The sequence below is a fragment of the Diabrotica virgifera genome, chromosome 1, assembly GCF_917563875.1.
Source record: "Diabrotica virgifera virgifera chromosome 1, PGI_DIABVI_V3a".
Classification (NCBI taxonomy): Eukaryota; Metazoa; Arthropoda; class Insecta; order Coleoptera; family Chrysomelidae; genus Diabrotica; species Diabrotica virgifera.
The window spans coordinates 120531046-120557979 of NC_065443.1; the positions used below are offsets into that span (position 1 = coordinate 120531046).

The window sequence follows — 26934 nt, forward strand, 5'->3', positions numbered from 1 at the left end:
AGAGATTATTTAAATAGTACTCAGAGCATTTTATTATTCCACCTTCAGCTTCGTTTTAGCCGAAGCCGAATTTTGGCCGAAGGTTTAAATATTGGCCGAAGGTGGCCTAAGCCGATTAATCAGTCAATATCTAGCCGCAGACTCAAATTTTTGCTAAAACAGCTTCAATATTAATTTTGTGGAGCAAACAGATGTTTTAAAACTGATATCTTACATTGCTGTATGGAATGCAAAAGTAGCTTGTTTAGCAGAAATGGAAAGTTCATTTTCTGCAAAACATTTTTGAAAAACGATGTTAGTAGATGAGCTTGCAATGGCACTTGTGCTGGCCTGAGTTTCGAGCACTTTAAATGGTTCTTGATCAATGGCCGGAGTGCCGCGCCGGTGTTATTCAAATTTGACCGGGACGCTTATGCAAACCGGCCGGGACAGGCACCTCAAACCGGTACCGTCCAGGTTAAACCGGGACGTATGGTAAGCCTAATTAGAGCTAGTCGAATCCACAAAAATCTACAAAAATTTTTCATTCTCTATTACACAGGTGTTTGGCCCCTAAGCTTCCTTGGAGATCTAAATATTTACTTAAAGGGGAGTAATTGTGGCAGTTGTGGTAGATTAGAATCCACAACCAGGGCAACTTCTTCGCTGGTTGCCTTTATATTTAAAAAGTGACTCATTTCTAACTATTCATTCGGCCGCTTTTTCTCCATGTCCATTTTATTCTTAGAAGTTGGGGTAATGTAAACTAACCGTGCACATATTTCTGCCAAGGATAGAATATCCTAGAATCCAGAGATAGACAGTTTTCTAAAGCATTGCTTAAGCAAGCATTCATACTATGAGCACAATTGTGTTACATGTTAGAGCTTATCGATTGAGTATGGTGCAGGTGTAAACGTGTGTGTATTTGCAATTTATTTTTTGATGGTTTATATTTAAAATAGATTTAAAGATCGTCCCAAAACACTTTCTTTTTCTTCGGGTGCTATGTCCGTTTATCGAACGTTAGCGATCATGTTGGCTATCATAACTTTATTCGCAGCAGATCTCAAGAGCGATTCCGAAGTGTGACCAAACCATTGCCTCAAATTTCTTAACCAAGATGTTCTTCTCCTTCCTTGACTTCTTCTGCCTAATATTTTACCCTGCATAATGAGATGTAGAATGCTATATTTTTCCGGATATCTACAAACATGCGCAAAATACTCGAGTTTTCTAGACTTTATCATTTTAACCAGTTCTCTGCCTTTCTTCATCCTGCTCAGAATAATATCATTACGCACCCTGTCCATCCAGCTTACTCTCAGCATTCTTCGATAGCACCATAATTCAAAGGATTCAACCATCTTAAGCATTCTTCCTGTTAAGGTCCATGATTCAACTCCGTAGAGAAGAACGGAAAACACGTAACACTTTAAAATTCTCGTCCTAAGACTCAAATTTATGACATGACCGCATAGAATTTTCTTGTAACGGAAAAATGCTGATTTGGCTTGAGTAATTCTGCAACGTATTTCGGTGGATGGATCCCAATTATCAGTGATTCTGCTTCCCAAGTATGTTATAGCTTCAACTCTCTTAAGGTGTACATCATTAACGTGAATTCCAGCATCGATGACATTATATTTACTGACGACCATATATTTTGTTTTTTTGATGTTAAGGTGGAGACCATAATTAATGCACTGTGCTACCACAGAATCCACTAGATATTGTAATTCGGTATCACTACTGGCAATCAGTACAGTGTCGTCTGCATATCGGAGATTATTTATCAGTTTCCCGTTTATCACAACTCCACCTTGTGTAGTACTGAGTGCCTCTTCAAACAACTTTTCTGAATAAATGATAAAAACTAATGGTGAAAGAATACATCCCTGTCTTACTCCACGTTGAATTTGAATCTCTTCTGTGTGATCACCGTCTACTCTAACTGTGGCTTTTTGATTCCAGTACAAGTTAGCAATGATTTTTAGATCTTTATCGTCAATATTAGTTGACCTTAGAACATCTAACATCTTAGTAAGTGATACATTGTCAAATGCTTTTTGGAAATCAAGAAAAAATAGGTACACATCAGCATTTACATCTCTACTCCTTTGTACTAATACCTGCAACCCAAACAGGGCCTCTCGTGTACCTAGTCCATTTCTAAAGCCAAATTGAGTTTCGCCCAAATGTTCTTCGATTCTTTTATATATTCTCGCATGGATCACACGCAGAAAGACCTTAAGTAAGTGGATCATTAGGCTAATGGTTCGATGATCATGACATTCTTTTGCCTTCGCTTTCTTGGGAATTGGTATAAAAGTAGATTTCAGCAAAAAGTAGAAACAAATCAACCAATACTTTACTTCCGCAATCTCCTAGTAGTTTTAGAACCTCTGTGGGTATTTCATCAGGTCTCATGGCCTTCTTTGATTTTGACAAGCGTATAGCATCTTCCACTTCGCTTTTAGTTATAAGTGGTCCACTATTCGCGTCCGTTATGTTATGTTGTATTGGTCGATCATCCTGAAAAAGATCCTTTATGTATTTCCTCCATCGGTGCAGTTTTTGTTTGGTGTCAAACAATAGATTTCCATTTGAATCAGCTATCGCACGACTACTTATATTTCCACACTTTGCTAATTCTTTTACCTTCTTATGCATGTTGAAAGAATCATATTTTCTTTCATACTCCTCGATTTCGCTACATTCTTGGGAGAACCATTGCGCTTTAGCACTCCTTATTTTCCTTCTTATTTCGGTGTACAATAACTTATATTGGTCTTCATTGCGATTTCTGTGTAGTCTTCTTCTTTCCATCAAATCGAGAATTTCCTGCGTCATCCATCTTTGTTTTGGTTCAGCTTTCACCGTCTCCAATTTCCATTTTATATGAGTCTGAATGGTATCTCTTATATTTGTCCATATTTTTTCGATTCGATCTTCCGGTGATACTTCAGTGATACTTTCGATGTTTTCCATTTCTCTTTCCAAGTCTGTTACAAATATATGCTGACACTTTAGGAATGCGTATGGCAAAACACTTTAGGAGTCCTGAATTGTGAAAATTCTTCTTCTTGATGTGCCTGTCTCTGACAAATGTTGGCGATCATCATGGCAATCTTCACTTTATCTGCAACAATGCGGAAAAGCGGCACAGATGTTGTGTTGAACCAGGTTCTGAGGTTCTTTAACCAGGATGTTCTTCTTCTTCCTGGATCTCGCTTTCCAAATATTTTTCCTTGAAGGATGGCTTGTAGGAGAGCATATCTGGATTCAATCTGGATTCATTTCGCATAACGTGTCCAAATTATTCCAACTTTCGAGATTTCATGGTGGTTAGTTAGTACGTCTCGGTTCTTCCCGATTCTTCTAAGGACCTCCTCATTTGTGATCCGATCAGTCTATGGGATTTAGAATTCTCCGATCCACATCTCAAATGCTTCCAATTTTCGGCACATATCAAGGTTCAAGGTCTATGATTCAACACCATAAAAAAGGACAGAGAAGACGTGGCATCTCAGCATTCTTACTTGTATACCAAGAGAAAGGTTGTGGCGCTTGAAAAAGGCCCCATACGGTTGGAGATTGATCTAGCTTTTCCGATACGCGCTCTTATCTCTTGGCTGTTGGTCTATTCTTCATTTTATTAGGGTGCCGAGGTAGTTGTATTGCCTCACGCTTTCTACAGGGGTTTGGTTAATGTAGAGTTGACCTTCTGTTATCTTTTTCTTGCTGACGATTATAAGCTTTGTCTTCTTTACGTTTATATTGAGTCCATATTGTTGACTGTAATACGTGATTTTGTTCATGAGGACTTGCAGGTCTTCTAGGTTGTCCGCAAATACTATGATGTCTATTGTGAATATTACAGTATATTAGTGTGTTACTATTAACAGGAACGGATGAGTGTAATATTACTTTAAAGTGTAAAATTTTCGGAGCACACTAGTTCGCTCCCAAGTTCAAAAAACCCTCTTAATTACATACTAGTTCGCTCCGAAAACCATAACCTAGTTTGCTCCCATGGTTAAGCGGATTAAGTATTTATCTATTAAGTTCTAGGAAAATTAATATTGGAAAAATTGGTACTTTGACATTTGTATTTTATATAAAAATTATATAAATTATTAGTTGTTACATATTTATATAAATATATGAGACAGTGGAATTAGATTATTTAGATTTAGCCCAATAAATGACCGTTTTGGAGTATAGGTAATTTTCCGCATTACGACGGATTTGCTTGAAAATTTGGTTTTAGGTTCTACTTACCCTTCACTTCAAAGTTAGACTTGTGCCGTTGGTTGCTTTTACTTGGGGATGAAAGCCACCCCTTCTCATGGGTGAGAAAACATACGTTTGAAATAAGTCCAGAAATGAATAAATCGACTAATTCTAAGCAACTTCTGTTAATACTTAATACTTTTCCATTTATTTGCGAGTAAAAATATTTATTTTTCGACAAAAAACACGTTTTCGGGCGGTTTTTCTTAAATAACTGAAAAAATAAATAATTTGTTGAAAATAGAATATGCTTAGCAAAAATACAGCTTGTTTAATTTCGCTGTGTATCAACGTCAATGGTTTCTCACACAAATCGTCCATTGCCTTCCGCTAACACCATTACTTAATTTTTGCCAATTTATCGCTGTTTTTGATAAACTTTCTTGGGTGTGGTTATTACTATATTCAACTATACTGTTACAAAATATTTAAAGTTTTAACAAATGCTTTGCAACTTCTTTTTGCACACTGCCAAGTTTGACATTATTAGCAAGCATTTTATGGAAGTTATACTTCTAATTGCCAATAAATAACATAAACTAGCCCTTTTTGCTTAACATTTCACTTATTTCATATTTCTCCATAATGAACTAAAGACATTCAAACCGTAACTAAAGTAATAATGTAGAGACTTGCACCACCACTCTATCTTCTTATCATAAAATTTCAGGTGACTATTAATTACAGTCGAAAAAATTGAAAGAATACCCATTAACAATCACATCAATCACTTATTTTGTATTTGCTATCTTTTTCTATAACAAACGTTTGTTATATATAGAAATCGACAGCAAATACAAAATAAGTGATTGATGTGATCGTTGATGGGTATTCTTTCATTTTTCTGACTGTACCAAACTTTTCAAAGAAATAAAATGTCACTCGTAATTTCTTATACGTAAAAACCCAATCAAATATTGAACAAGGGAATATGAGCTCTAACATCATAATACTTTAGTCACAGTATATAGAGGTTCCACAGTAAAACCACTCCTCTGTCGGCGCTTTGATCTCAAGAAGTAATACAGTCGAACCCGCTTATTAGAATACCTCTTAAAGGAATATCCCGCTTTAAGGAATAGAAATTTGTGGTCCAGGAACGTTTCTACTAGCCACCAATGATCGGTTATTAGAATATCCCTGTTAAAAGAATACTTTTGCTTGGTACGAAGGCTATTCCAATAAGCGGGTTCGACTGTACCGGCAGTACGCAATTGGCAATTCACCAGTGGTGGATGCGGGTTTTCCCTGTTAAAACCCGTACGTTTCTATGCGACTAGCAATGCGAGAGTGGGGCAAAAGCGACTACAGGTTTTACTTCCAATTTTTTGGAGAGTGGTTCTACTGTCCCTCTTTATACTGTGCTTTAGTGATAATGCGGTTGCAATTTTAATATAATTTTAAGTAAGAACTAGATAGTTTTATATTTAGCTAAATACCAAATTGGAGAAATATTTATTAAAAACTTTATTAATAAAATGTATCGAAGTACAGTGGAACCTCGTTGACACGGATTAATCGGGACCGCGGCCGATCCGGGTTATCGAAATTCCGGGTTAGCCGGATAAAATGGTAAAAATTAATAAAATACGGTATACTTATAGATAAACTCCGTTATAATTAAAATAACATGAAATATATGCACAGTACACATCTAAATTACGTATCAATTACGCCTTTATCAATTCTACCTAATGCTTCTAGTTTCTTTTCCATTGTCACTACAACATTTTTACGTTTTATTGCCATTACGTAGACGCAGATTGCAGAACGGAAGCGAACAATACGACTGTACTACACACAATACGGTCTCAATCGCAATGATGTTATGTTATTTAGTAACAGTGAAGACTAAGCCCATTGTTAAAAAAAGTTTTTAATAGTGTTTTAGTCTTTTTTAAACAATGCTAAGACAGTTTGAAATAAATAAAGGATACTACAGGTGCCTGTTGTTTCCGATAACCCGACAATGAACGTCGTGTGCCATGAGTCATTTTTATTATCGTATATGTAGTTCAAATTACACAAATACCCATTATCTCTCAAATATTATATTACATACATTTTCATTGTTGAAATGTTTGTCTGATAAAAATCGGTCCGGGTTAGCCAGACTTCCGGGTTATCGGGGGCCGACTTATCGGGGTTCCACTGTACCTGCTTTATGAAAGAAACCTTGTCTATATACGCTGAACCTGGCTATTCATTATTATTCATTGTGTACTCAATAAAACCATTTTTAAACTATTTTTTCGAAGAAACATATGGCCGGAGCGAATTTACCTATGCACCTTTTCTGTAGGGTATTAAAATCTGGCCGCCGGAGCGAACTAGTATATGCCCAAAATTTTTAGGGAGATGACATAAAATAAAATGGATAAAGGATTAGAGAATGGTAAAAGGATTAAAAAATAAAATCTCAGTAATTAAGTTTTGTCATACTATATTAATTTTTTGGTAATTTTTCATTTTCCATGGGCCATTTTTTCTGATAGTTGCAACATTTTCTTGATTTATTATTAGTTACCTGAAACAATGAAATATTTATTATCACACTATTATTGAAAAAGGAGTAGACCGTAAATTTAAATTAAATATTTAGTTCCCGTAAGAAAACAGAAATGTATGGAAGAATTTAAAATCTATACTTAGCAGACAAGAACAGTAGACTCTCTCGAGTAGCAAATTGAAAAATATATTACCAGTACTTAAGTTAATAAGCAAGAACAAGACATAACACTGCAGTAACCTGCACTGCAGACACTGCAGACATAAAACCTGCAGTATCTAAAGATATAAATCAATAGACCTTTATAGATATTTAGAGGAAGCATAAACGGTCAAATACCAGATCATCCAGATTTCATGGCTTAGAAATATCAGAGACTGGACTGGCCTTGATGCAACATCTTTGTTTAGTACCGCAATGAACAGTGACAGATTTACCAGTGTAGTCGCTAACCTCCACTAAAGAGAAAGCACCACAAGAAGAAGAAGGGTTAGCGTAGCACTAGGTTACATATCAGAAGCTTGGACAACTGTAAAAATAGCACTATATCATATAGCTCGCTCAATCTTACATCATTTCTGTTGAATATCTGTTGAAATAAAAAATTATTGATGGATACAGTAAGGAAGAGCAATTGAAATAGCATCCTCTCAATGGCAATCAGCATGCCGAAAACCTACAGCAACACATACTTCATTAATAATACAAAGCTGTGTAATGATGATGATTCATAATTGGCTTGCTAAATATAAAAGCGCTTTTAATATTGAATACTAAATTCTCTTTATGATAAAGCAGCATCAGAAGGCATTCGATTTCATAGAAGTCTGGGCCGTATTAGAAGGAATGAATAACGCAAGGATTGATTCTATATAAAGAATACTCCTTAAATACATATACGACAATGTAACTATGCAAATAAATGTATCATAAGGTCTAACAATAAGCAGCCTTAGCAAATTAAAAACGGAGAGAGGAGTTAGACAGGGAGACTATCTCTCCAAAATTATTTACTCTTGTATCTTGTGTTCTTCTTCTTCTTGTTCTTCTTCCTGCTTCCTTAATAGGCTCGCGCCTGTTCCATCGTCGGATGCCTCCTCATCAGATATCCAGGTTGACAATCCATCTCTTCCTTGGCCTTCCTATACTCCTTCGGCCGTTTGGTGATCTATCTCGTGCTGTCTATACCAGTTTTTTCTCCCATTCTGCTTATATGGATATACTATTCTTTTTTTTCTTTTCAATGTTCAGTCATTTAAATTCTCTATATTACAGCTTTCAGGTCTGTGCTACGTTGTCTATCCCATAATGATTTTCCTGTGATATCTCGGACTATTTTTATTTCACACGATTCCATCAGTTTTTTGTCCTTGTGGTGTCAGGTCTTGTTTCCGCAGTGTAAGCCATAATTGGCCTAACTACTGTCCTATAGATCTTGGCCTTTTTTTCTGTCCCTAGATGTGTGTTGCGCTAGATAGTGTGGTTAAGACATCCTGCTATTCTGTTGGCTTTGTTTACTTGTTGGGCAACTTCCGCTTCTGTGTCTCCATAACTGTGCATTAGCACTCCCAGGTAGCTGATACTTCTTTCTTGTTGGATTATTTTGCTGTCCATGACGCCGAAATGTGATAAATTGGGAACAACGTGGAATTAAGATCGATGGCATATTTTTAAGTCATCTAAGATTTGCGATGACATAGTACTCATAAGCAACAATACAAAAGAACTAATACCTTCTATAATACCTTTTATTCTAGTGTTATTTCTATGATCAAAAAGTTGGACGGGTTCAAAATAAATGGTTTTTGAAATACATAAGATCAAATTATAGAGCGCATCTTTAAATGTTCTTAAATATTTATCTTCTTTTCTCCATCTAACTTGAAAATAATAAGAGATATAATAATGAAAAATAAAACCAAAATTTTTATCCAAAAAACCCTACATTTTTGTACCGTATGTTTTTTTGGATCTCTTATCATTTTCGAGTTACATGGAGAAAAATTACGATTATTAAAAAAATTTAAAAATGCGTTCTATAATTTTTAAACGTATTTTTTTCAAAAACCGTTCCTTTTAAACCCGTCCTACTTTTTTGAGTATAGAAACAACACTATAATAAAAGATATTGTAGAAGGAAAACGATGCACTTAAATTCTGGTGGATGAGGGGTTAAATAAACTTCTCATTTTTTCTTAAAATACATTAGTCATCAATATTTTTTGCAGCATATCTTGCTTAGTTTAAATGTAATCGACATTTATTATTGCTCATTTTAAACGGATTTTCATTATACAACTAAAATTGACCGTTTCTCTGTTATTTCAAGTTGAATACACCGATTTGAGCATGCACCAAAAAAACAAACTCTGTGCAGCTACCATATCTCTTTTTGTATTATAACTAAAAGATTTATGAAGGAACGAATCTCTTTGTTTTTTTATAAGCTACAAAAATGTTTTATACAGTTTTTTTTAAATAGATGCTTTCTTTTTGAGGTATTCGCAAAAATCGTCTGAATAGGTGTCATTTTTCAATGTAAATGGCCAATTTTCAATCAGGAATAACTCACAAAATATTGAGTTTTCAAAAAAAATATGGATCAGTTTTGGCTTAGAATTAGGTTCTCTAGCCATTTCCATGTTTATTTTGGACAAAAGTTTTCCACCCCTTGAAGGGGTGGGAACCACCCCCAAGATAAAAGCGCCGTAGTATATAGGGTAGACTTTATTTCTTGAGCTATTTTCTACTTACTGTGAAAATATCAAGTCAATCGATGTAGTAGGATTGTATTCGGAACCAAATATCCTCATTGACTGCCCTACTAGAGAAGAGTCATAAGAGACCTGTAAGGCCGAGTGAAAGGGTGGTTAAGTGCACACTGCACACTCATATTAAACCATACACTAACCTATCACTGACCTAACCCTTTAAAGGCTCCTATAAATAATATATATTATATAATACTTACCAAGTGGTTGTAGGTTTCACAACAATCTCTATCCTTAATGTGACAGTGGATTACCTAAAATAATATAATATTTAGTGTGCAAATTATTATCAGGTTACTATGGTCGAAGTCAAGCAATAAGGCTCGCACGCAATTTTCCCCTTGTTGCCATATTTTAAATTTGAAAAATATATAGGGAATAATCAGATTTTCTTGACATGTCATACGTATTTAGTACTTTGAGACATTTAGGACTAGTATTAGGACTTTAGTTTGTTTATACGTATATGCGGAGTAGAAGGTATATGCGGTACTTCTCAGGTTATATTGATGGCGACTTCTTCTTCTTGCAGTACCGTCTCCTATCGCGGGTTGGCTACCATCACAGCAATTTAACTGGGTTTGTTTCAGCTCTGAACAATTGTATTGAACTGCACCCATACAACTTCCTTAAATTTCGCAACTAGGAAATTCTTTTACGTCCCACATTTCTCTTTCCCGAGATTTTTCCTTGGATTATGAGCCTTAGCAGGGAGTACTTTTCGCCTCTCATTATGTGGCCTAGATATTCCAGTTTTCTCGTTTGTATTGTTTTTATGACTTCGCATTTCTTCCCCATCTTCAGTATTCTTCCTCTTCCATCATTGATGGCGTCATAACCAGCAAAATTGCATATCTTGGACAAAAAATGCGGGAACAACAGTATTAAATTCTTCGATTGATTATGACGGATAAAATCAAAGGACGTGGGGAGTTCAAAGAAAACAAGCCTTGTGGTTGAATAATATCAGAGAATGGACCGGGATACAGACAACAGAACAAGTGTTCGGAGTAACTCAAGAAAGAGAAAGACATGCTATGTTAATCGCCAACGTGAACGTGAATCGCCAACGTGAAGGACTTAATAAGGCACATTAAGAAAAAGCATATTCGTTATGTATGCTAAGGGTACATAGAAGTTATAAAAAGAAAAGTCAAAATCCATGAACAAAAGAAGGGACAGTTAGTTTATAGCTCAAGTTTGAATTTGATATTTAATTTTTCAATATTGCAGATTTTAAAAAAGGTATCAGTTTGGTCCCCAGGTAGGCATTATAGGATTTTTTAATTGAGAAAATGTATGAAACATTGTAAATTTTTTAAGATATTTTTAGCACTACCAGGCCGGTCCTTCCACGCAATATTAGGTTTGCGGTCCAGTTTTTACAATAGTTTTTACATTTATTGAAAATTAAGGATTCATAGGAAGTATATTAGGTGGTATAGTGGAAGTATATCAAATGTTTTCTCACAAAACTGGGGAACAAAAAAACTTACCGAATGGCTCACACGAGGGACAACAAGCATCATCTTTGAGTTTCAATATAGATCCAGGAGGGCAGTTTGGTACACCGCATTGTATACCTTCGCATTTTGGGTTACCTAAAACAAAAATATTTATACAGGCTATCTCAAAAGTAGGAGACGGTGGAATATTTCGCAAAATTAACATCAGATCGAAAAACTGAAAAATGCGTGTTCAATATTTTCAAAAATCTATCCAATGATGAAACCAGTGGGGGATAACTTTAAAATCTTAAATACGAATCTCCATTTTTTACTGCAGATTTGGATTTGTTACGTAAAAAAAAGTAACCATTATTCGATACATTTTTTCGAATTGTGGATAGATGGCGCTATAATCGGAAAAAATAATAGATCCTGATACACCAAGGGCCGGTTGTTCGAACGCTAATCAAGACGTTGATTATAATCAAGTCCCCTTAACAACCATCAAATAACAAAATCCGTTGTTCGTACACCAATCAGTTGATTGTAATCAATTTTATAAGTAGGTAATAAAGGAGGTATAAATTAATTTGATAGTAGGTAACTAAATATTTGATAATGATTAGTTGATTTCATTTTTGATTAGCGTTCGAACAACCGGCCCTAAATAAATTATATAAATGGTCTATATCTCTAGAAATACACTTCCAAATTAGGGATGTCATTTCTTGACAAAACACCAGTTTTCGGTTATACCGGCTTTTTTACTTACGGTTTAACCTGACTGTTATAACCGTCCAAAAAACCGGTCGTTCCAAAAATCGGTTTTCGGTTTTTTTAATCAATAGTCAATACTCATTCGCTTAAAATGTTACATTTACATTACACTGTAATTTGTGATACTTCATTCAAGTCGATGTAAAAATTATTAATCATATCGATAGTATCGAAAGAATATATCGATACCAAGATATCCAATCGATATATAGATGGCGTTGGGATCGTACCCATTTTTGATCGAAAATAGAAATTATACATCAATGCTGTCAAACCGCTTTCGGTTTTGGTCAGCTTAAAATTTCTTCATCGCGCACTCGGGGGCCAAAATTTTCCCATTTCCTTCTCTGAATTTATTATTTTTTCCAGGGGTAACAACTTATCTGATTTTTCACCGGTTATTACTGTAAACAACCACTTATAACCGGGACAAAAAAACCGCAAAAACCGATTATTGCAGAGTAAAAAAATCAGTTTTTAGTTATAACCGGTAGGTTTTTCCCATCCCTATTTCAAATCAAAAAGCAAAAAAGACGTATTTAATACTTTTCAAGAACCTATCGAATAGCACTAAACAGTACCCCCACTCCATTCCATGAAGGTGGGATATGGGTAACTTTAAAAGCTTAAACAGGAACCCCCATTTTTAATTGCAGGTTTGGATTCCTCATAAAAAAATTAATATTTATTCCAGACATTTTTTAGAATTGTTGTTGTTTGTTTGGGTTTATATGACTGCGGACACTAAATCCATTCGCCAATTTTACTATTTTTTATTTTATTAGTCATTTTTTCGTATCTTATCCTAAAACTAATACTAATATAATAAACAATTCTACTAATAAATAATTATTTTTGTATTTTTTTTTAATAATTTTTTATATATATATATATATATATATATATATATATATATATATATATATATATATATATTTTTATTAATTTTTTTCCAAATGATGTTCTCAGAGTTCCACAGCAAAAACTGCAACATTCTTCTTTAGCCCTCTACTTCATTCGAAAGCTATTTTACTATGGGCTGTCCAAGTTCGTCATTCATTTTTATCTACATATTTTTTTTATATTTTTTAATTATTATATTTTTTTTTCTATTTTTTTTAATATATCTTTTTTATATTTTTTCTTTCTTTTTTTTATTATTTTTTTTTATTTTTTTATTTTTTTTTTATTTTTATTTTATTATTTTTTTTATATTTCTTTTCTTTTTTTTTTCTTTTCTTTTCTTTTCTTTTTCTTTTAACATATAACAATTTACAAGAAATACTTACTCTATATTTTACAATTACAATTTAAGCTTAATATCTAAAATATGTTTATACAATAGTCGGTATACCAACTGATTATTTTCTAATGTTAATAAATAATTTAAATTAATGGGATGGTGGACATCAGTCAAAGAATACAGTGAATTTAAAAACATATTAACTTTATTAGAGATAAGAGAACAGGTCAAAATTTTGTGTTGTAGATTGCCCAAGTGTCCACAAATACATTGTGGACTATCAGCTACATTAATTTTAAATAAATATGATGGAGTAAGACAGTGGTCAAATCTCATTCTGCATATGGTTCTTATCATATCTTTTGTCGACTCCATTTTAGAAAACCAAGGTTTATCCGTTATATAGTTTCTGATTGATCTGTAGTGGTTTCCTGTATTTACGTTTTCATCAATATACCTTTCTTTCCATTCTTTCTTAATCTCTTTGAATAAATTTGATTCAATATCTTTTGGCGTACAAAGATAATGGGTTAATACTTCTTGTGTCACCGCGTTTTTAGCCAATTCATCTACCATTTCATTTCCAGTTATTCCACAGTGGCTTTTAACCCATGCCAACTTAACAGACTTTCCTTGTTGCTGAAGTTCTTTAATTTTATTTATGATATATAATTCAATGTAGTTCACTTTTGATTTAGGATTTATAGCACTAATTTTACTAAGAGAACTTTTACTGTCACTAAAAATTATAAACTTTGAATGATTTATATTAGATAAATATTTTAGTGCTTCCATTATCGCTATTAATTCAGCTGTGTATATACTCATAATAGAATTTAGTTTAAACATTTTACTAATTTTATTACTGCTATCCCAATAGGCACATCCCACACCTTCAATATTTTTTGATGCATCTGTATATAGCATACAATAATCTTTGAACATTTGTGAACTGTCGGAGATAAACACTAATTTTCTTAAAGATATAGGCAACTTGCTATAGTCCCTTAAAAAGTATACCTGAACTTGTTCCATACTATTAAAGTCAATATTATAATTTGGGTTTATGTCATATTTATAAAGTTGTTTATCATATATTGTCATTTTTGAATATAAATCTACCATATTTAGAGTTTTCTTTTTTATCCAATATTTTTCTGTCAAGTCTGCTAAAAACAGTTGATGTATTTTGGAAATTAAACTTGCCTTTTTTTCATACAATCTAACTAAAAGGTTGATGCCAAGTTTTTTTCGTCTTATATCCATCGGAATTTCACAGCATTCAACTTGTAGATTATTTATCGGTGTACTTCTTAGGGCTCCTATACACAATCTAAGGGATTTATTAATGATTTTGTCTATTTTATTTAAATGACACTGTGATGCGTCACTGTATAATATTGATCCGTAGTCGAATATAGCTCTTATATTATTTTTAAATAACAACAAAGAAATATTTGGATCTGCTCCCCAACGTAAGTGTGATACGAATCGAAGAAGGTTTATTCCTTTTTCTGTTTTTTTAACTATATGGTCTATATGTTCTTTCCAGAGAAGCTGTCTATCCAGAGTAATACCCAAATATTTTACATAACTTTGTACAGGATAGGATATATTGTTTATTAAGATGTGATTGGGTATTTCTTTTCGTTTTCTTGTAAAAATACATAATTTGGTTTTGGAATCAGATATATTTAGTCCATGTAATTCACTCCATATTTTAATATGTTTGTCTCCTTCTTCAATGGATTTGACTGCATTTTCTATTTTAATGTTTTCTTGATAAATAACTATATCATCTGCAAATTGTAAAATTTTTGTTGAGTTTAAATTTTTTTCTATATCAGAAGTGTAAATTAAATATAACAAAGGGCTTAATATTCCTCCTTGAGGTAAACCACCCATCGCTAGTCTTGGACCAAATGTGTTATTATTTACCGATATATAAATTTTTCTACAGTCATACAATTTTATTATTTTTTGACAGAAGCATTCTGGCAGACCTATTTGTATCATTTTGTTATATAGTATATTTAAATTAACGTTGTCGTATGCTGCTTCAACATCTAATAAAAGAGCGATTACTGAAGAATTTTTCGTAAACGCTAAATTTATATCTGTTACCAAATGACTCACAGCTTCCACAGTAGAATGATTTTTTCGAAATCCAAATTGTGTTTGTGATAATTTATTGTTTTTTTCTAGCCAACTTTCGAGCCTAAGTTTTATCATTCTTTCCAGTGTTTTTGTTATGCAGGAGCTCAATGAAATACCTCTATAAGATTCTGCTGAATCAGGATTCCGATTTGTTTTGAGAATAGGAATCACCCGGTACTCTCTCCAGTTATCTGGAATATCTTCTGATAACCATATTTGATTAAAAAAATTTAATAGTGTTTCTTTCCCTTTTTGATGTAAATTGGCCAACATAATATAATGTACATTATCTATACCTGGAGAAGTATTTTTCTTATTCTTAAGGCTTATTTCTAATTCACAGAAACTAAATGGAATTGAAAGTGGATGCATAGAGTTTTTTCTTTCCATTACATTAATTTTTGAAAATATATTATCTGGACATAATTTTCTTAAAAACTCCTCAACCCATTCTCCTTCAGTCACTGGATTTACTTGTGGTTTAAAAATGTTTTGTAATCGTTTGGCTTGATTCCACATATCTTTAATTGGTGTATTTTTGTTTAAAGTTTTACAAAAATTTCTCCATGCATTACGCTTACTCTCTAATACAACTTTTTTGGTTTTCGCTACACATTTATTATAATTTATATAATTTTGTATATTAGACTGTAGTTTAAACTTGCGTAAAGCTAGTTTTTGTTCTTCTATTACCTTTTTACAATTGTCATTCCACCAAGTTTTTCTAAATCGTGGATTAGTCCCTGTTCTCTTCTCCGGTATACATATCTTACAATATTCGTTTAATTTATTTAAAAATTGTTGGTAATTTAAATTATTATCTATTTCCATGAAATTATCAGTGATAGAAGAGAAAAGAGACCAATCCGCTTTATTTATGTTCCATTGGAATTTTGTATTTACACATTCCGCTTTATTAACATTAATATTTGACTTAATAATAATAGCAAAATGATTTGATCCTAATGTCTCGTCCACAACATCCCAATCGAAAAAATGACTAATATTTGCTGAGCATATTGTAAGATCTATTGCAGATTTATTATTGCTATTCGGTCTACGCATCAAAGTTTCTTTACCATTATTTAAAATTACAAGATTACAGTCCTCAATAGCTTCTAACAGATTTTTTCCTATAGTATCTACAGTACTACAACCCCAAACATAATTGTGGCTATTAAAATCACCACCAATTATAAAAGGCTTCTCTAGACTATTAAAAAACTTTTTCCATTCATTTAGAGTGATTTTAAGATTTGGTTTTACGTATATTGAATAAATGTTTAACTTTTTTCCGGATTGAATTTTAATTGATATGCTATTGCACATTATGTCATTAATTTGGTGAAAAGTAGGACTGTTGTAAAATTTTATTAATTTTTTCAAAAGGATGGCTACTCCACCATATCCATCATCTCTATCATTCCTAAAGACATTATAACCAGTAAAGTTAATAAAATTACTTTTTTTTAACCAAGTTTCTGATATTAAGCCTATATCTATTTTATTGTCATACAAGAATTTTTCTAAATAACCCTTATTTGTTTTAATTGATCTCGCATTCCATTGAAGAAATGAAACGTTAGCCATCACGAGGTAATAATAATTGTGAAATATTGTTTTTTAATAATTCCAACGTTTTTTGATCTAAATTGTGATTAATTTGATTTAATGTTGCTGAAATAAAGTTTACTATTATTTCTCCTATATTATTTTGATTATCGTTTTGTGTTTGTGTTGTGTTAGAATAAATGGGATTATTAAAATTATAACAAGGCTGACTTTGTATTCTTGGTGTTTGCAAAATTTTTCTGCGTGCTTCCATTGTTTCTTTATCTACACTACTAGAATCAATACTACTTGATCTTTTTCGTTTAGATATTGTATATTTATTTGAAGTATTTTCTTGGTCTTTACTTACCGTTGAATAACATTTTTTATATTTATTATTAGCTTCATAATATGTTATATTTTCATTATTCATAATTTTTTTAATATATTCCTGTTTTTGTCTTTCTGTACAATCTGCTCCCTTGTCAGTAGCGCTGTGTTTTCCTTTGCACAATACACAAAGTAAATTATTCGGATTGGAACAATTAGATTTGTTGTGTTCTTCGCCACATCTTTCACACCTATCTTTTCCTCTACATTGGGCACTTATATGCCCAAATCTCAAACACTTTAAACATTGGATTATTCTGGGTGTATAATTTTCCACCTCGTATATCATTTTTTCTATTATTACATTTTTTGGTATAGACTGACCTTTAAAAGTGACAATTACGGTTCCTGTTTTTACATAATTAGTATTACCATTATCTTGAATCACTTTCCGCATAATTCTTTTTACATGTAATACTTCGAATTTAATTCCAAATCTAGGTTTAATTAATGATACTAAATCATTATCTTCGATCTCTTTATCTACCAATTTTATAACACCTTTCTTTTGAGTAAAAAACGTTGGAATATATGCCTCATACTCTTTGCTTTTAAGAATTTGAGAATCAATTAATTTATTAGCACTAGCAAAATTATTTAGTTCTACCTTGATTTTATTTCTACCAACTACTGTAATTTGTGTGATATTATTTTCAATTTCAGGTACTGCACTTAAAATCAAACGGGCCGTGCCGATCCTGTGTAATCGACCAATGTTACCGTTTTTATTTTCTATGTGTACTATATAAGGTGCATTATCTCCAAATTGATATCTATGTTTTAATCTTAAATTTATTACTTTATTTAAATTTTGCTTACCTGACTTATCTGTTTGATTTAAATTTGTCAAAGTTTCATCGTTATTGCAACTAAATTTGTTACTTACCTCAATAGTACTACTTGTTTGGTTTTGTTTGTTTGTTACCTTATTATTTACTCTATTGTTATTTTTATTTAATTCCTCATATTCCATCATCCCATCTCCTTCCATTTCTACATAAAATTTACCTTTATCTGGAGGTTCGGGTGGTATACCTTCCATATTATTTGTTTTCTGAAATTTAACTTCTAGGCGCTAAATTTCACACTTTCTTACAGATCACTGGTTTAGTACTTCTTTATACTACTCGTAATACTCAAAAAGTTAAGAAAAAACCTTAAAAATTAATAATTTTTAGGAGAACTTCTAAATAAACTGCCTTTCAATTTGACGTTTATTTGACATTTTTTAGAATTGTTCATAGGTGCCGCTGTAATTGGAAAAATACTTTTTTATGAGGTATTTGTTTAGTGTTATTCAATAGGATTTTGAAAAATACTAAATGTTTTTGGTTTTTCATTTGAAAGTGTACTTCTGGAGATGTTAGACCGTTTCTATAATTCACTTAGTGGATCAGGATAAACCATTGTTTCCGATTATAGGGCCATCTATCCACAATTCTAAAAAATGTCTCGAATAAAAGTTACTTATTTTTGCGTTAGCAATCGGAATCTGCAATAAAAAATGTTGGTTTCTATTTAACATTTTAAAGTTACCCTCCACACCATTATATTTACCAAGATATTCGACTGTCCCTGTGCTTTTGGTACACATTATATCATAATCATAATTTAAAATTGAAAAAAATAAACGTTAAAATTTCTAAATTAAAAACTACTTCCTTTATTAACTTTATAAAATTTGTTAAAATAAAACGTTAACATAAAAAATAGGGCAAACTAAAACATTAACAAACGAATATCTACATAAAAAATTGGAATTTTCTCATTATGTCCTGACCAAAAAAACTAATTTCAAAACGACACCAATCTCTAAAACATTATTATAAATATTTTTGAAAAAATTCTTAGCACCAAATAAAAAAGATGAATATTTACGTTGCATAAATTATGAAAAAGCCTACGATCCAATCAAGGACAAAAAACTAATAGAATGCTTACAAAAAGATCACATCAATCCCAATAATAAAAAAAAATGATAAGTGAACTCTATTGGAACAAAAGGTTATTTATTAGAAGGAGATGGGAGACACTGAGACCTTAAAAATCCAAATATCAGTTTGGCAAGTTGGACAAGGTTGTATTCTCCAGCCATTATTATTCAACCTGTATTCAGATGATATATTTGCACGAGCTCTGGATGAGGCACAAGCTTGGATGCTAACAAGTAGCTCGGTACAACGCCTTGAAAATTTTGAGATATGGATATTCCACCGCATTCTGATAATTCCATGGATTAGCCGTGTTATAAATGAAGCAGGTATTATAACGTATAAATAGAGATCGTGAAATTGTAGAAATTATTATTCAACTGATAATAGAAGGACAACTAAAAAGAAAACGTGGTCCTAGCAGACGACAAATAATCTGACTGATAACATCAAGGATTGTAGAGGACTAACGTGAAATTCACACTGGGATTGCATTACGTCTAAGATAGGAATGCGCCTTCAGTGTTGCCACAGTTCCTGTGCGACGCTCTTGAGAGAGCAATCAACAACTGGTGAAGACCGACAACCCTGTGAGTTTATTCCCCATTAGAAATGTATTGCCCTATCTTAGCCATACTGCATTCTCGGTGTGAATTTCTCAATAGACCATTTAACAGCATACTGAAAAACATACAAACGGGAATTATATAGAAACAAGCTTAATACACAAAAAATTACTCAAAAATATGCGAAAAGACAGCAAACAAAGGAAATAAAAATGAATGAAATGGTAGAAGGAGTAAACAAAAGATGGATTGAAATAAACGTAATGTGGACCCAAACAATGCCAATAACGTAGTAAGAAACATAAATTAGTACATTGTTAACCCGGAATAAAAAGACCATGAATAAAATTCTTACCGAATCCTTGGCAAGTAGGGCAACAATCACCTGGTTTCACTACTGGACGAGCACCAAGTCCACAGTTTGGAGGACTGCACTGTACACCATCACAAGGACCTCCTAAAATAAAAAAAATATTTGAAACGAATATATTTCAGGGTTATATCTTGCAACGTTATACCTTGCGATTTGATTAATGATATGTGTTGAATATTATGTTTGAATAATTTTGACATATTGAATGTTTAAATATTTAAGGCTAATATTTTTGATAAAATACAAAAAGAGCTACCATTATTACCTAAAACTTCCGAAGAGCAGTATAGTACTAAGGCAAAAAGTACGAGAAACTTCATTGTGAATTTGTATGTTACACAAATAACTGATGGGTACAAAAGTTGAAACTGGTTTTGAGGAAAATAGCTGTCGTCTGCTTTTATATGTGGTGAATAGAACGCTAATTATTAAATTAATAAACACTGATAGCAAATAATATGAATTACCGGTTATATTACACCATGAACTAAAAACACGAATACTAGGCAAATATATTAGTTTTATCTATGTTAAATATTGTTGTAAACAGTCATAGGTCAATCAATATCAATATTTTGTTTAATATAAGAACATAATATATTATTGATTAAAGTTGGGGTTAGAGTAGGATAATATTTAAACTGATACCTTGAATAAATGATTATTTTGTTCTTAGAAGTATTAGGCAATAGAAATATAATATTATATCATCCAAAATTAAAACAAAACAAAATATCGATATATTAAAAATGAGTAAGTAATTGAAATAATGTTATGCCAAAATCGAAATAACTCTGTAAGCACACCATCTAAAATAACGTCAAGCTGCCTTTGCAAACAAAAGTTACATTAACAATTATTATCATCATCATCATCATCTTTATCATTCGTCTCTTAACCATTATCCCTATGCGGGGTTGGCTTCCCTAATTGCACTCGTCCTTAAGTTTTTATCCTGGGTCAGAGCAACATCAATTATCTTTACCGACATGTCCTGCCTAAGCGTCCCCCCCCCTCCGGCTTTCTTCGGTCTTCCTCTCCTACTTTTTCCAGGAACCCGCAGTTCAGAATTCTTTGTATTGGGTGATTAACGTCTCGACGTTGAACATAACCAAACCATCTTAACCTATACCACCCTCATTTTGCATCAATTAGTGTCACTCCTAAACTTCCCATAGTATACTCTTTCCTAATTTTATTCTTTTTTGTTACTACACTCATCCATATAAGCATTATCATTTCTGCCATATTTCGCTGTTCTTCCTTGTTTTTTAATTGCTCAAGATTCAGTTCCTTATATCATAGCCGATCTTATGGCTAATTTATAGAATTTTCCCTTTTATTTGAAGTTTTCTGTCACACAACACACCACTCGCTTCCTTCCACTTCATCCATCCAAACCTAATCCTATTGGATGCATCTCCATCTATTTCCTCATTACTCTGTAATACGGATCCTAGATACTTAAAACTCTCACATTTGTAGTAAAATCATATTTAAACGAACATTCCAGATACTCTGTCTTTGTCCTACTAAGTTATAAACATTTTCCTCAAGAGCTTGTTTCAACTGATCCAGCTTTTGTTCAAAGTATCCTTCACAATTTCCCACAACACCGCATCATCAACTTACATCGTTTGAAGAAGTCATATATCGTCTGGTCGAGCCCCTTTCATTGACCTTGGAAACCAGGTGCTCCGGGAGTCGGTTCTGGTGGCATAATCGTGTTTTGCTACCCCAAAAAAACCCTCCAGTAGATCATTTGCATAAATTAAATGCCGAAAACCATCGAAACTCTAGAAGATGACGTCCATTGCAGTGGCCCTGGCCACCACGTCCTCCGGAGGTCAATTCTGATGGCATATTCGTGTTTAGAGATCCCAAAACCCATGAATATTGTTTATATCAATTTAATGCTGAAAACCCTCGAAACTCTAGAAGATGACGTCCGTTGAAGGTCAAGGTCAAAGTAAAGGTCGCCATTGGATAGCCAGGAAAAAATCATAAACTGCCAGTACTTTTATTTAGTCCAAACTTCTACATATTGCCACATAACCAGTAACTCGGGGAATTGAAATACCCAGTAAATCTTATAATTTTCCGAGTTTGTGCCTCTATATCTTAAAAACCCTCCATCCGAGCGAGATGTGCCCATGAGAACTTTTTATCAGGATGCTTCAAAGAGTATTTTCCCAAAGTATGAACGAAATACACTGGGACCTAATTTCCATAAGGTTTGTGCGGGGTACAAAATTAAAAAAATCAGATAGGTACATATTTTATGCCAAAACTTTTTGCATATTCGTTACAACTAAAATTCCGAGAAGCTTATTCTAAAATCACTAAAGCACTTAGAGAAAAGAAAACACAAATTTCGATACATGGCACCCAGACTTCCACAGTTCTATAACTATAAAAAATGAAAAATCTTTTTTTTGACCCACCACGTTCCTTTCGGCGTTTAGTTCATTGATGAATAATCTCATATAATACAGTTATCTAAGAATCTGCATATTGCACCTGTGTCTTTATTACCATCTTCAATTTTGGGTCTCTCAGCATTAGCAAGAGCGCCACAAGGCAGTTTGAATTACTCTGTAATCGAGAGTGGATTTGTGATAAGTCCCATTCATTTTTAAATATTGCACTAACAGCTAACATTTGTGAGAATGCATTTGTTGCCAAGAAAAATTACTCAAGTAAAACTTCTCCAATATCATAACCTGTGATATGCCAGATTGTAATGATATGCCGATATGCTGAACACGTCTCGACACTGGGAACCGAGCGATTCTCTCAATTCGCGCAGATGCCCCCACTGAGTTCCACCTCTCCCAGACAACACCGGCACACGGATATTTAAGAAGGTCGCAAGCAGAAATCAGTCAGTCCTGAACGATCGTTCTGGGCTCCATAACCAACCAAGTGAAGTGAGCGAGGCAGGCCGAGCTGAGTCGCGACGTGCACCGTTTTGACGTGATTCGCAAACTTAGGCAGGCCAACTCGAGACGCAAGTGAGGTAATTTCAACGGAGGCAAGCGTAGTGAGCGAGCCCCCGATAAATATATATTTGAATATCGCTGTTAATTTTGTTCTTCTGTTACAGACGCCTATCCGGGGAGGACTTCGCTGGGACGGAATAGAAAACTGAATTATTATTTTAACTTATTTTGTATATAATTTAGAATTAATAGATTTGCTTTATTTTCAACCTGTGTTTTACTGAGTCTGTCGTCCTAAAATAACTACCACGTGTCAAGATTCATATACCCTAATCCTCGAATTTTTAATAAGAGTGCCTTAGCAATAGGGCTTTATCATATTTTTAGGGTGAATTCCCCTGGTAAAGCAATGTCAATAAAAATGAATACTTGCATTAGATAGTACACACATAGTCAACACGAGTGCAGAATTTAGTTAACTTGGATAAGGAAGCTGCAGAAAAAAAGATGAAGAGTTCACATAACATCTTGATTTTGCTATCCTGAAAAGTTTGCGACTTCAGAGTAATCGCACTAATAGTCCGGAAGGTAGCGTCAAATTTGACCGGAGCGTTTTGGCATGGCTTTTTTTTACATAGTCAGTTGTTCCAAAGCTTATTAACAGATGATGTGTCAGCTGTCCCAAAACCGGGTTAAAATGAAAAACGATAAAATGAAAAATTAATAATAAAAATAATCACTATCCACAAGGAAGAATTTCCTGTAGCTGGCTGTATACTAGGGTGGTGCGAAAAAAATCAAGTTGATAATTCGGTGTCGCTATAGTGCGGAAAAGTTGGGATTGGTAATTACAAGAAAAACAAAAAAACAATTATTCAAATTGGACTTTATCTTCCGATCCCGCAACGGGCCTAAAAATTATGAAAAAAATGAAATTTTACCTTTTTTCTAAATTTTTTTATTTATTCTTAATGTACGTTTTATTTATCGCTATAGTAAAATTTATATACAGTTTGCATGGTTGAGTGATACAAAAAATAGTTTTACCCATTTAACGAATATCTTCCGATCCCGCAAGGTCAATCAAAATCTATACCAATTGGAAATTTTCGATGATTTTGATAAATTAAAAAGCATTTACTTACTCATTTTTCTGTTACATTGTAAAGCTCTTCGCTTAAATAGATATTGTATGACAATATTTAAGCAACCCAGAACTCACAACGAGGAGGTGATTGCAGTTCTAGCTCCACTTCATTTGTTTTTGCATTATTTACATATGTACATTTCTTTTTCATCGGTTTGTGTCCAGCTTTTAAACGCCAACTTTGTATTGTGATTTGGTGGTAAAATCTGGCAGCATGGACCTTGATTTAGTGTTGCCCCGATGAATCCATCTCCTTATTGGGGCCCACATACATTAGACATTAGACGATGCTTCCTTGACCAACTTTACGCACCGCTCGATAGCTTGCGTGTGGCAGGGATAGTTTTGTACATTACGACATTATTGTCTGGCATGTCGAATTATGTAATGCAGTAACTTATGTCTTCATTTGAAACCCTTCGAAGAAATGGTGGAGAAGATAGTTTTGTAACATTCCAGTCTATGATTTCAGTGTAGTCCTGTGCTTGAAAATTTAAAGTAGGAGGGATAAAATTTCTAATATTTTTGCCCTTGACTTTAGTCTGTCCGGCTTTTAACACTCTCCTTAGCCCTAGCTCTCTAATGCCAAGCCAACCAAGCACAGGACTAAACTAAAATAATAGACTGGATTGTTGCAAAACTATCTTCTCCACCACTTCCTCGAAGAGTTTCAAATGAAGATATAACTTCTTGCATTACATCGGACGACATTCCAGACTGGAATGTACAAAACTATCCCTGCCACACCCTGTGTTGTCTGGGGAGAAGGGTGCGCGTGGAACTAGAATTGTAACCACCCTCTCGTTGTGAGTTCTGGGCCGTTTAAATATTATTATACAATATCTAAACAAGCGAAGAGCTCCACAATGTAACAGAAAAAAGAGATAACTAAATGTTTTTTAATTTATCAAAATCATCAAAAATTTCAAATTTTTATCGATTTTGATTGACCTTGCGGGATCGGAATATATTCGTTAAATGCGTAAAACTATTTTTTTTATTACTCACCCATGAAAAATGTAAACAAATTTTACTATAGCGATAAATAAAACGTACACGAAGGATAATTAAAAATTTTTTAAAAAATGGTAAAATTTAATTTTTTTCTTAATTTTTAGGTCCGTTGGGGGATCGGAAGATAAAGTCCGATTTGAATAATTTGTTTTTTGTTTTTCTTGTAATTACCAATCGCAACTATTCCGCACTATAGCGACACCGAATTATCAACTTTATTTTTTCGCACCATCCTACTGTATACCTTTAATTACAAGTAAATTTAATGAACAATTCGTCTTGCTAAAAGGTATATTATTTTAAAAAGCCCCTAGAATGGCTACAAATATAAAAACAAAACGTTGTCCCTCTGTAACAAGAGCATCATCAGTGTTACAAGAACTTGGTTAAACACCCAAAAATATAAAGGTTAAAACCTTTTAAAAAGAGACTAAAAGTCTTACATAATTGTAAACATAGTAAAATGCAAAGGATGGATAGATTTCCTTATGGCTTTAGGGCAACATATGACTCCCACACGTGGTAAGTGGGTTACTAGGTAATAATTAATTTAAAAGAGGTGACAGGCAACTTAGTTGCCTGCCAATAATACCAGTTAACATAATGAAATAATTAATTATTACCTAGTAACCCACTTAACACGTGTGGGAGTCATATGTTGCCCTAAAGCCACATCCATAGGAATTATATCCATCCTTTGGATGTTACTATGTTTACATTTATATTAGACTTTTAGTCTCTTGTTAAAAGGTTTTAACCTTTGTATTTTTCGGTGGCTCACCATGTTCTTGTAACACTGATGATGCTCTTGTTACAGAGCAAAAACGTTTTGTTTTTATAAATGTAGCCCTTCTAGGGGCTTTTTTTAAAATAATATACCTTTTACCAAGACGAATTTTTCATTAATTTTACTTAAAAATATTTACAATTCTATAAACAAGAACTTTTTATAATAGCAAGTTTTTATTATTTATACGACCCAATATAAAAAAGTATTATAAAAAAAGAGTTGAGACTTCTGAGCTTCACAGATGAGGCATAAGGATGCTGAAATAGCTATATGGAGATGGTGGTCCAGCTCTGAATCAAATATAAACCTGCCTTGATCTTTTTTATCTTTATTATAAAAACAATTATTTTTCAAATCAAAAATGTCAATTTTAAAAACAAAAAGGACTTCCGAACGGCGGGAAACGAACCCGACCCGCCTGGGTAGTTATTCTAACACTAGACCATATATTATTAATTATTATGAGTGTGTAAGTCACGGAGATATATTATTATATACACATAGTTTCAAAAGTTATGCATCACCCCTCGTGTTCACGATGTTAACTCTTTTATAAATCCGGATCTTTATCACATATTCAATGGGCCTTTTTTATAAAAATTATACCTTTTTTGATTTTTTATTTTATTTAACTACCCATTTAATTGACCTGGTTTTGCCAAGGTGTAAACATTTGAAAAATTTATTCTGATTAAATTTTTGAAAACGTGATTAAAAATGAATCGTACTTTAATTTCTGAGTTGGGCCGTATAAATAAGAATTATCGATTTAGTTGAAGAAGGCCATTCACAGCGGTTCGTGGCGGAAAGAGTGGGTGTTTCTCAGAGTGATGTCTCACGGATATGGAATAGGTTCCTGGTGAAAAACCCGATACGGAATAAAGATCGGTCTGGTAGACCCCGAGTTACCAATGATCGACAGAATGGATATATCAGAATTTCCATCCGTAGAAATTGTTCTATGTCTGTACCAGCTCTCCAAAGAGAATTCAGGCATGCTACAGGAGTCAGAGTATCGTTGGCTACAATAAGAGGAAGAATTTTAGACTC

The 26934-nt window shown here is 33.2% G+C and overlaps 1 protein-coding gene and 1 long non-coding RNA gene across 21 annotated transcripts in view; one reads left to right on the plus strand and one right to left on the minus strand.

Annotated features, from left to right (window-relative positions):
• LOC114330552 (uncharacterized protein DDB_G0274171-like) overlaps positions 1 to 26934 on the minus strand; it is a 522367-nt gene that overhangs the window by 483475 nt on the left and 11958 nt on the right. For 10 of the 20 annotated variants that reach the window (XM_050643510.1, XM_050643502.1, XM_050643657.1 and 7 more), the window contains one exon: positions 20004 to 20075. The exons of 2 other annotated variants lie outside the window; for them this stretch is intronic. In XM_050643510.1, coding sequence (XP_050499467.1) covers positions 20004 to 20075 — 72 coding nt within the window. Of the gene's footprint in view, positions 1 to 19973; positions 20076 to 20256; positions 20506 to 26934 lie in introns of those variants that run through there. 8 more of the 20 variants (XM_050643498.1, XM_050643648.1, XM_050643449.1 and 5 more) reach the window with 3 other exon arrangements.
• LOC126880101 (uncharacterized) lies at positions 22661 to 23202 on the plus strand. Its single transcript, XR_007696411.1, has 2 exons — positions 22661 to 23010; positions 23098 to 23202. It is a non-coding gene; the product is annotated as an uncharacterized LOC126880101 (long non-coding RNA).